The sequence below is a fragment of the Cervus canadensis genome, chromosome 25 (genome assembly GCF_019320065.1).
Source record: "Cervus canadensis isolate Bull #8, Minnesota chromosome 25, ASM1932006v1, whole genome shotgun sequence".
NCBI lineage: Eukaryota > Metazoa > Chordata > Mammalia > Artiodactyla > Cervidae > Cervus > Cervus canadensis.
In genome coordinates, this window is record NC_057410.1 from 8,963,106 (window position 1) to 8,975,440 (window position 12,335).

At 36.6% G+C, this 12,335-nt stretch overlaps 1 protein-coding gene across 5 annotated transcripts in view; it reads left to right on the forward strand.

The window, feature by feature from the left end:
• The window catches only part of MSRB3 (methionine sulfoxide reductase B3), a 169,744-nt gene that overhangs the window by 27,616 nt on the left and 129,793 nt on the right, over positions 1–12,335 (forward strand). For 3 of the 5 annotated variants that reach the window (XM_043447420.1, XM_043447418.1, XM_043447421.1), the window contains one exon: positions 4,932–5,058. The exons of 1 other annotated variant lie outside the window; for it this stretch is intronic. In XM_043447420.1, the coding sequence (XP_043303355.1) occupies positions 4,983–5,058 (76 nt within the window). In that variant the 5' untranslated portion in view covers positions 4,932–4,982. Of the gene's footprint in view, positions 1–476; positions 601–4,931; positions 5,059–12,335 lie in introns of those variants that run through there. One more of the 5 variants, XM_043447422.1, reaches the window with a different exon arrangement.

The following is a 12,335-nucleotide window of genomic DNA, read 5'->3' on the forward strand; positions in this document are numbered from 1 at the left end:
GCAAATCAACATGATTGGTCAAAGGAGACACAGAAGTGCCCCATAAAAGTAATTCAAACTGCCTCAAGGGGGCAACTCAGCGACTCTCTCTCTCTGTCTGTCTGCCCGTGTGTCTATCCACATGTACTATACTCTGTTTTAACATATTAATAAATAATTTACTTCCTTTGCTACTTTCTATCTTTGTGGAAATTCTTTTCTGCAAAGCCGAAGGCCAGGGCCCTTGTCACTGACCACTGGCCTAGTGGCTAGGATCGGGTGCTTTCACCACCGTGACCCAGACCCAATCTCTGGCTGGGAATCCAAGCCCTGCTCCAAGCCATTGTAGGCCAAGGCCAACTGAGGTCAGTCTTTGCTCAGTATTGATTTCCAGGGAATGTTATTTATTTATTTAGCTGTGCCGAATCTTAGTTGCGGCATGAGGAACCTTTGTAGGTGCAGCACACAAACTTAGTTGCAGCATGTGGGATCTAGTTCTCCAATCAGGGGTCTAACCTTGGCCCCTTATATTGGGAGCGTGGAATTGTAGCCACTGGAACACCAGGCAGTGTAAGGGGTGTTTAATGCTAATTCTTTTCCCAAAGACTGCCATCACTCAAGGTATGTGTGTGTTTTGCCTCTTTTTGGGCTAGGGTTGTTTCTGGCTAGGGTCTTCGTCCAGGCAGCTCAAGGGGCACAATGGGAAAAAGCAGGCTAATTGAAACTTGAATATTTTGGCGGGGGGAGCAGTGTGGAGAGTAGGTGTTGGTTTGTTTGATCCTCAGAAGTACTGTATCATCAACATATTGAAGCTTTAGTAGATGCAAGTGGACTCAATTCTGGGCTTCTCTAGGTTATGTATCCTAAAAGTGTATCAAAAGAGTGTAGAGAAAAAATTTGAAGATGAAAGGGAAAGAGAAGTTACATGTGGTGGGACAGAAAGATTAAATCTAGACGTCTGAGTATGTCTCAGGCTTTTTACTTCCTTAACTCGGTACTTTTTTCACTCAAAGTCAAGAAAGTCTTCAAATAATCTTCTTGAATTCAGTTCAATTCAGTTGCTAAGACAGGGAAGCCTGTCTATCACCAACTCCCAGAGCTTGCTCAAACTCATGTCCATCAAGTCGGTGATGCCATCCAACCATCATATCCTCTGTTATCCCCCTCTCCTTTTGCCTTCAATCTTTCCCATCATCAGGGTCTTTTCCAATGAGTCAGTTCTTTCGCATCATGTGGCCAAAGTATTGGAGTTTCAGCTTCAGCATCAGTCCTTCCAATGAATATTCAAGACTGATTTCCTTTAGGATGGATTGGTTGGATCTCCTTGCAGTCCAAGGGACTCTCTCAACAGTCTTCTCCAACACCACAGTTCAAAAGCATCAATTCTTTCAAGCTCAGCTTTGTTTATGGTCCAACTCTCACATCCATACATGACTACTTGGAAAACCATAGCTTTGACTTAGACGGGCCTTTGTTGGAAAAGTAACGTCTCTGCTTTTAGTGTGCTCTCTGGGTTTGTCATAGCTTTTCTTCCAAGGAGCAAATGTCTTTTAATTTCATGGCTGCAGTCACCATCTGCAGTGATTTTGGAGCCCAAGAAAATAAAGTCTGTCACTGTTTCCTCTGTTTCCCCATCTATTTGCCATGAAGTGATAGGACTGGATGCCGTGATCTTAGTTTTTTGAATGCTGAGTTTTAAGCCAGCTTTTTCTCTTTCACTTTCATCAAGAGGCTCTTTAGTTCCTCTTCACTGGAACTAAATCATTTAGTTCCTCTTTTTGAATTAAATGAATCTTTATTAAGTATTTATTATCAGCCACATTGTCTATTAGGAGAACATAGAGTCAGAGTATGTAGAGTGAATTGGTAACAACCTTAGACTTTTCATTGCCGATTGTAGTGGTCAAGAGCACTGGCCCTGGAACTAGATGGCTTGGGTTCAAATCCGTTAAATCATTCAGTCCAGTGACTTAAGGGCTCTGCTTCTTACCAGCCAGGAAATCTTAGGTAAATTCCTTAGCCTCCTTATGCCTCAATCTTTAAAAGTGGGAAAATGATAATATGTACCTTTTAATGTCCTGAGGATTAAAAGAGCTAATAAATGCGAAGTGTTTGGAATACTGCCTGTCATATGGCAAGGGTTTCATCAGCCGCCAAGCTTAGAATATCTTTATCCCACCGTGGAAATCAATCCAAGAGTAGTAAGTTTTCTGGCCTAAATCAGAATCAATGTTTGGAGAATGGCCTGCTAAGGCTTAATAGAATTGGGTATAAATGGACTGTTAGAAATTTCTGATTCAAAAAAAAAAAAGAAAGAAATTTCTGATCCATATAATTTTAAAATAAAAACAAATATTTGTACATTTAAATAATAGTAAGAGCTAATGTTTGTGAGCATAAACTGTGTGCCAGGAGTTGTTCCAAGTGGTTCTAACCAATTAACTGATTTAATTGTTCTTTTAGAGTTGAGGAAACCGAGGCTCTGAGAGCGTGAGCCGCTTTGCCAAGGTGACACCACTCCTTAGGGGCAGGACCAGGATTCAAACCCAGGCAGTCTGGTCTCCTAGATCCCATCCATCCATTATGATATCACATCTTTCATCCAATGTATTCTGCAGTTTAGACTGGTTTGTCAACCTATTTTATTTCATGTATTGCAAGCATAAACTAAGAGAAACTAAGTGGAAAACGTTAAACTAAATTTGTTACATCGTTTCACCATAAAAATATTCCATTTTCTGTTCTATAGATGAGTTGCTCCTGGTGTCACATTCAGAGCCATATTAACTAGGTTTTGTTTCCTGAGGTACAACATTCTGAGTTTGATTTCACCAAGGCATCCAGAGGCATGTATCCATTCTCTAGAAATGTTTCTCGCTTTCCATCTCAGCTGCATTTTTTTCAGGGTAGACTGTAGTACCTGGTGCATTTTTGCAAAGTTAGCTGCTTTGTCTGTTATCCTCACAGTCCTAACCTATGAAATGGCATGCTTTGTAGGACTTGAGGACGGGCGGGCACTGTAACAAACTGTACTTTTTGTTAAAGAGGCTAGATTGCTCTGAAAGTAGTCACTTTGTTACTCTGCTTTGTTGGATACTAACACAGATGGGTTCGCTTTTAAAGAAAACTGGGCAAAACTAATTTGCCACTAGATGGAGCCCTGGCTTTTTGGGTAGAAATAAAGGCAAGCGTCAGAACATTAAATCACGCCGTCATATCACGCTGAAGGGCCCCCGGTATTTGAGGCCCTCAGCTTTTAATTGCAGAATGCATCTTTGTTCTCCGCCTGACCTGCGGAGTGACATCACTCGCTTTCTTCCTGTGCGCTGGCTTTGACACAAGCCAGATGGCTGTGGCCATCGGTAGGCGCGCAGGCCGCCTGGTACCGCAGTTGATGAAACAGAATAGGAAGACGCTTTATGGTCAACTGCAGGAGCACAATGAGGCCGCGGCTTTGCTAAGTAATTACGTTCACCGTGCCCACGTTACTCCTCACAGAGAAGGTCACAGGGAGAAAAATGCGTTTTTATTTATAGTGTTGCGAGGTACAGACCTTTGATCTTTTATTAGTCAGTAGTCTGCTCCAGAGGAATGCTCTCTTTCCCCTGCTCTGCAATCACTCGTGCGAATGACATGTTTATTTATGTTTAATGGTTCTTTCAGGCTGTGCATCCTGATACTTACCTTCCCTCTTCCTCCCTTTTGTCTCCAGTTAGTAACACAAAAATGTTTTGGTTTTGTAGTGAGTTTAGTTTGGAGAAGTCAGAGTTCAGGCATGTTAATACAAGCAGATTTCTGTCAGATATACTCCAGAGTGATTTGGTCAAATATATTACTGTTTATTATGTGTTTGTTCTTTGAGGAGGTCAGGCTAGACCAGGAACAGACTTTTATTTGGGGGGAGAGGGAGTGGGGGGGTGAGGGTCAGGAAATGAACGAGACATTAATTTTATATCCATTTTTGGACATTTAGTGGTTAAGGGCACTTGTAATGTTAATTTTAAATGAAATATGGGAAGTTACTATTCATCTAGTATTTCCACCTTCATTTGAAGTTAATCTTTACCAACTGAAAGATTGTCTAAAACTTTAAAGAAAATCCTAACAACTTTTCTTTAAAGTTTAACATTCACACAGTTCCACATGATTCATTTCCAAAAGCTTTAAAAATTATTTTTACCCACTTTAAGGCCAGGTTGTGAACACTGGTTACAGAATTGATCTAGAAATTATAAATCATAAAATCAAATGAAAATTCGTAGTTGATATGTTGTCTTCAAACGTAACGCTGTTTCTAAAGTGAAGCCTCCTAGTTGTCCTTAGGTTATTTGGTTCTCTATTTTTTAAAAGTATGAAACTCTAACAAAAGAAATCTCTTAACCTTACAGTCTTAATCTTTGCAGTCTTCTCCAGATTTGCAAATAATTGCTGGAAGAAGGCAACATGGTGTGAGGAGAGAGGGGGACTTTGTAGTTGGACAGAACAAGGCTTTCTCATTTTTTTTTCCCCACTGGCTGTATTTGTGTCCTTGGACCTTTGAGCCTTGGCTTCCTCACATATACATTGGGTGATAAAACCTACCTCCTAGGTTTATTCTAAGAATTAAATGACACAATATATGTGTATTTGGCCCCAGACAGTTCCTGTCACTTGGTATGAAGTCAGTAAATGTTAATTCCTTTCAACTGTTTTAAACTTTGTCTCTTCTTCCAACCTCTTGCAAAATGTGTTCACAGATTACACTTTATATAGTGTGTATTTTATTCATAAGATATAAATACGCCTGGGTTGAAAGTAAGCTCACCATCGGAAAAATAGGCATTTGCAATTTATTAGCACTGTGTGTGTGTGTTCAGTTCCGGATAAAACCGTAACCATCAACTGTGCAGTGAACGTGTTTAACATTTGTGATGTTTTAATTTGTTTTTGTCTTCTTTTTTTCTCCTACTCAGCTCTTGCCCCTGTTCTTTGCCTCTCGTTTTGTTGGTGAAGATATCACAGTGATGTCCGCATTCAACCTGCTGCATTTGGTGACCAAGAGCCCGCCAGTCGCCCTGCGAGCCTGTGGGCTTCCCTCAGGTGGCTGCTTCTCGTGCTGTAACAAGTGAGGGCGCCGCTCCGGGGCGGGGGTGTTTCTGCTGCAGGAAATGCTCCATTTCGTTTTCTTTTACTTGGGCCCTAATTTGAAGACGGAAATTGGTTATAAATCACCACTCTACTTTGAGTAACATTCATTTCCACAATCCTTACAACCCTTGGAAACATTGTCCAGTTTCCTTGCTTAGTATATAATTGTCACTAATATTTCATGATATCTTCTTATTCTTTAATGCGCACTACACATCTGAAAATCATAATGTCCATAAGAGGCTGGCAGTCTTGATAAGAAACTGCCCCAAATCACACAAAATAGGACATTCATCTTGTTAAAGGATAATGAAAATGCTTTTCATTCCACATGTGGCCATTCCTTTAGGAAAGAAAAAAAATTAAAATGAGCAACTTTAATGTAATAAAGTTAGTTATTGTACTTGCAAAGAAAAGATGTTCTATTTAACAATGACCAAATAAAGAGAATTACTATAGCATGTGTTAACTGGTTCTTAAATTAGAACCACCACCCAGTCTTTTTTAAAATGTGATTTTAAGCATTTAAACAAGAGAGACATAAAAGTCCAAAATTTTACTATTTGCCTGTGTTTAACATTTTAATTTTGTTATGAAAATCACAATGGCCAGATATTTTCTGTGAACATTATTATCAATATTACTTTTATTTTCTTTTAGTTTTCTCCATTACAGTATTATATAGAGAATTTCATTCTAACTCATTAAATATTCATTGAATATTAACTATGAGTGCCAGGCATTGTGTGAAGCAGTGAAGATACAACGATAAATAAGATCAAGCCAATTTCTTTAACAAGCAAAGATGGAGCTGAAACTGTGTAAAGACCATTGAACCACGTGGTGATAAGACTAAAGTATTTATGCCTCAGATGTTAGGGGAATGCAGAGGATGGTCCTAGCTCTTTGCTTAGGCGAAGGCATTTTTGGAAGGGAGGGAAGGTCTCTGAAGTTTAAGGAAGGCTTCATGTAGGATATAGTGCTTAAGTTGAATCTCAAACTATGAGCAAGAGTTAGCCAGATGTCCAAGGAGGGCAAAGGACTTTTCTGACATATGAAGTAGTGTAGGAAATACATGAAGACCTGAAAAGCCAAAGTATGTTCAGAGAAATACAAGTTATTTAATGTGGCTTGCTTTGGTGGGTGAGGGCAAGTTAGAAGAGATAAGAAAGAAAGGTAGACAAATCATAAAGTGCCTTATATGATGTTTAAAAAATTTTAAATCTTAGGGAAGGGATGAAGGGGGAGTAAAATGACTTGGTTTGCATTTATAAGGTTTATTGATTTAGTATGCTGGAAGGTCAGTGCTGGTTCCAGATATTTCTAAGAGAAGGTAGAGATGGCAGCTTAATTAGAAGTGAGGATAAGGCTTTTGTCTTGAAGCTATACTTGAATAGTAAACACTGTCCATTTCAAAAAATAGCTTTTACGTCTGTTTGAGTTGAGGGGTCAGTAAAGCTTGATGCTTGGAGTCCGTGACCACTCTTCTGACACCTTTGCTTCCCAACCTGCCATGTTCTTGCACTGCTGCCTCTGAGTATGTTGGCAGAGCTTGAGGCCGGAGGGGCTCATGGAGCATGCAGAGCCTTAACAATGATTATTACAGCAGGTGTGGAAAGAAGGGGGATGGATAAGAGAAAAATTCAAGTTATAGAACTGACAAGTTTTACTTCTTTTATTGTATGTAAGCTGGAGGGAGAGCATCAACCAGTGTAGTTTCTGTGCTATGTGAAACTTTTCCATGACTCTGAACTATGTATAATAATTCCTGGGTCAGGAAGATCCCCTGGAGGAGGAAATGGCAACCTGCTCCAGTATTCTTGCCTGGGGAATCCCTTGGACAGACCTCTGGTGGGCTACAGTCCCTGGGGGTCACAAAGAGTCAGACTCAACTGAGCAACTGAGCACACATGCACACAATAATTGGAGTATGCAAGTTATTTAACTAATATGTAGCCATGTTTTCCACCAGGAGAAAACCCCAGGTGTGAAAGCACTAGCATGATTCTTGCAACATTAGTTTGTCATACACCAAGGAGGCTCAGCATTTATGGAAACTTATTAATTAACATGGTATCACTCGAGATATGACAATTGTAGAGTTAAGAGGTTTCATAATGAAATTGTTTAATCAAAATATGTGTCTTTAAATTTTGATATCCACATGATTCAAAGATAAATTCAACAAAGATTGATAGTTTTTAAGAAGTAACCATTATAGCACAATGCTTAAGCACACAAATTCTGGAATTCCACACATCTAAATTCTAGCTTTGCCACTTAACTGGCTTCGTGCCTTGACTTCCTTGTTTGTAAAATGGGAATGATAATAGTACTAACCTGGAAGGGTTGCTGTGAGAACAAAATAGCTTAGGATGTGAAAAATGCTTACAATAGTGGCTGACATATAGTAAGCACTGTATATAAATGTTCACTAGGTCACTGTAGACATCTGTATCGATATAGATATATATTTTTTCGATTTTTCTAGTAAAATAGACTTTAAAAAACATTTCAATACATCCCATATTGCACTTAACTCTTTTTACTTTAATCGGAGCCACACATGCACTTTATATTTGAGAAATAACCATCTCAGTTTGTTGTTTTGATCTCTTTATTTTACTCATACATCCCAATGAACCAGAATTCAAGTCCTATAGATATACAACACATTTCTTTTATTCTTACTATCTAGTACTAATGGATGCTCAGATGGACTCGGTCTTTTTTGCTTAGGGCTTGTAAACCTATTTTACTTTGATAAATGAATTGGTAGAGTAGTATTCCATAATTGCTTAGCCATTCAAGGACCTAGTACTTTTTAAAGTGTTATGAAATTTCCAGTGTACACATATTTCATAGCTTCAGTGTCAGCAAAATCTTTGTTACCGTCCATTTCTCTAACAGAATTTTACTTTTGTTGTTGTTCAGTCACGTCTGACTCTTTGCAACCCCATGGACTGCAGCATGCTAGGCTTCCCTGTCCTTCACTATCTCCCAGAGTCTGCTCAAATTCACAGAATTTTACTCTTAGAAAAGTAGATATGTTGAAGACACTGCTAAGTTCAACAATAATGTGAAACAAACTATTTAAATTTTGAAAAAGAAAAGTGAAATCGAAATGGGAATTCTGGCCTTCATCACTTTATTCAAGTAGAGAGCAAAGAGGCCAAATTTGGAGATACAGGAAATTAAGGTAAAAGTTTGGCGTCTTGCTGTAATTCACTCTTCCCTGGTCAAAACCCATTACAGCAAAAATCTCTGTAAATCAAAAAGATTTCTGCTCCCTAGCCAGTACCCTACTAATTTTAGGTATTATTCAATACGAAATAATTCCAGAACTGAAAAATAATTGGAGCAGGCTCTTAAAGTTGATTATAACTGGATTGGCCTGTGTGAAGGCCACATCCCAGAAGGCTGATCTATCATTTTTCAGCTTTGACTTCCTTTTCTTTTTATTTTTAAATAGGCATAATTTCAATTTAGAGCTTATTAAGTGCATCTGAGTTATGGTTTGCTCATGTTTGTAATTAAAGGTTATTTTTTTTTTTTTCTCTCAGAGCTCTTCTTAATTTCCTATAACAGTTTCTTTTATGTATTGAAAAAGAGCACTGGAATAGGAGTCAGAGAACGAACCGCAGCTCTGTCATTAACTTGTGTGACCTTGAACATACCAGTAAACAGATCTCAGTCTCTTTATTTTTAAAATGAGAAATTTAAATTAGAAAATCTTTTCAGTTTTGAAATTCTGTGATTTTATGAACTGTCATTGTTTTTACTTGGCTTTGGGTTAATCAGATCTTAAGAGTCGGTACTAATTAACGACTGGGAATTTACAGAAAAATCTGCCTGGTTGTGGTGGGAGGACAGAAATATTTTCCATGTTTGAACATTAGAATTCCTCGCCTCTAACTCAGGACTGAAGGGGTTATCTTAGGAAGGGTTAGGAAGCACAATTTTACACATAGTTTCAGTGCTTGATAAAAATTAAGTCTAATTGTAACTTAGACTAGATATCATGGTAGTTTTCAGCCCAGTGAGAGTATTTGTCTAAGTAGTACTAATTACAGTGATAAATTGTGCTTTTCTGCATCATACACGTAATATGTGGTTGCTACTCTTATAGACTTTACTGGCATGTTTAACAGTCCATGAATTGAACAGCCACATGGCAGTTTATGCAGTTTTTAAAGTTATGTCATAATATTCTAATGTAGAAATTAGAAATCTTAAAGACAGATACTTTGCAAATGGTGTTTGTAAGTAGAACTATCATTTGGTTAAGTAGGGATCTCGAAGAACCAGGGGCCTGTGGCTCCAGAGCTTAGCACAGTGCCTGGCACTTAATAAATATTTGTTAAATGAATGAATAAACATTTGGAAAGTTTACATGTAGGTGAAGTGATAGCTATAACAGAGAGGACAAATTTATCTGAGACTCTTTTCGGCCTCAAATAAATCTAATGGGAAGGTTAAATTAAAGTTCATAGTTTGGGCGCCTTTTGAAAATATTGTAAAAAAACCAATTTCTCTTTTCTCACTTTATTGCATTAATACAATATGGTAGATTTCTTAGGTATAAATCACATTGTAGCCCACAAATAATAATAAAAAATGGTAACACAGATTCAAACTATATAATCCAAAATTTCTTTTACTTTTTCTCTCCAGCAATTTGAGTTTTGGTGATAAACTGTTTGAGGAAGGGAATAAGTACATATTATAAGTACAAATTATACATATTATGAATAAGTACATATTATAACCTGTAATATAATAAGTACATATTATAACCTACAGTCCATGGGGTTGCAAAAGTGTCATACACGAGTTAGCAAATAAACAACAACAAATATCATGAGAAGTAAGAACTCGGGTTCTTTTGGTCGCTTCTCTCTGGAATGAATTAACACTGTCTGTTGGGCTTTAAGTTCTGCATTTGTAAGGAGGAAGTGCCACACATACAGTGTTCTTGGGGTTTCTCTGGAGTGCCACATATACGCACCAAAGCGACGTCCGCAAGTGAGAGGTCCTGTCGCTCAGGGCTGAGCTGCCAGTGTCTCATTAGCAGCGTGTGATGCTGTCTCTGTATTTACTCTAAAGAAATAATTGAAATCAGTGGTGTCCTACTCACCTACCGAATAGACTGGCTTTCTGTATTATTTTTATTTTTTAACCATTTTGGATCATGAAAACATGAGCCATCTTTAATCTAAAAAAAAAAAATTTTTTAAATTAAAGTTATGACTTTTCTTCTCCAGAAGAAAAGAAACATATGTGCACCTATGCAAGTTTCCATCCAGTGTCAAGATTTTTTTTTTTTTATTAGATACTCTGATACTTGTAATTGAGGGCTCTTTGACCACAGATTCAGAACCTGTCTTCTAAAAGATACACTTGAAACCAATACAAAAACTCTAAGCAGAACGCATTATTTCCAATTTCTGTATTGATGTCACCAATGAAATTTTCTCCCACAAGTTCAGTTTAATGTTCTCTATTCTCTGGCTTCACATTCTTACATGTTCACCTTACCTAATTTAATTTGATTAAATTGAAAGTGCCTTGTGGAGGGCTATTTTTTTTTTTAAAGAAACAAAGAGTTCTTAAAAAAAAAAAAAAGACATTCAGATTTCAGCTCCCCTAATTCACAAAATTTGCAATTAATTGATTGAAATGTATCCACTTTTCCCAGTAGATGGCACTAGGTTTACATTCTTTCACTTGAAAGGGTATTGATATCATTAGCACATAGGTGCGTTGTGAAAACTTAAACAAAAGTATGTTAAAAATATTCAGTTAAGAACACATGGATTTACAAACCACAAATTTTTTCTGCTTATATTATGTTCAAACAATATTTGTAGAGTGCAAAACCTTTTTCCATTTTCAACAGGCTTCCAACTCCCTTGTGCTTGGACATCTCATCGAAATTGTCTTTCATGTGTAGACTTTCTATAAACTAAAACACGTTTTCATAAATTAACTTATCTTGTATCCAAAGAGCTGATTTAACAGTAATTTATGGTTTTATATGTAGCTAAATTTTCTTCAGCAGACCACCCAAGAATTAAAGAAAATTTCACATTTTGTTTTGCTATGTTTTGAGTTTTTATAGAATCTTGAAAATGTTATTAATTTAACATGTTGACTGTTAAGCATGAGTCCTTTCTTGCATAAATGAAAATATTTTTGGAAGCTAAGAAAAATTATATTTAAAATGTTGATGAGGACTTGAATACAGCTATATTCTTTACTAAAATAAAGTGTTTTAATAACTCCGTGATATAATAAAGTATTAGTTAATGTTCAAATGTTGCTGCACAGCATCTAATTATTAGATGAGTTTTAAAAATCATTTGTGCATGAGGCCAAATTGCTATAGAACAATAAATGCATATGTATGAATAAGGTGTTGGGCATATGGTTTGTTAAATGTGGAATTTGTTAATTTTTTGTTAAATATAGAATAAACTCTTCACCTACATTAATAATTATAAAATACCTAACAAAATCTAGTGTCAACAGAGATAAGATAGGCATGAACACAAAAGAGTTTTAATTTTGTTTGAGAAATTCTCTGATTAACAATGACCACTGAATATGAAATATTTTAAGTTCTGAAAACAAATGATAATGTTACAGTTAGTTTATTGAGACAACACGGACTTTTGGGAATCATATAGATAGAATTATTAGATGTTTATCTAAACATGTTCACAAAAATTTACCCAACAGATCACAGAAGGATTTATTAAAACAAGCCGTCTTTTGCTTGTTTTCAGCAAATATGTGTTTAATGAAGAATGGGATGTGAATGACAGTTTACAAGGCGTTACTAATACATGGCTAGATATTTGATGAATTTTCATCGTCAGTCTTTTCTAGTTTTATAGCTTCATCCTAAACATTTTATTTAGAGATTGAATCTCTCATGGTTGCTTCTGCTAGATATATTTTAATTTAAAATGCTTTGAATAGATTTTATTGAGATGCAGTGGCAAATTATCTCAATTTTTGTGCCTTTGCATTTGAAATCAACCCTTTGAAAATTTAAAATCCCCATTTATTTTAATTCTCTTGGTTTTTCCCTCTCTCTTTTTTTACATTTAGTATATTTGCAATTGTTTTAGTCACTTTAGAATGCATGTTATAAAAATTACCATGAAATGACAAAGATATCAGTTATTTAGGTGACTTTTAAGAGATATACATTTATAGAATTT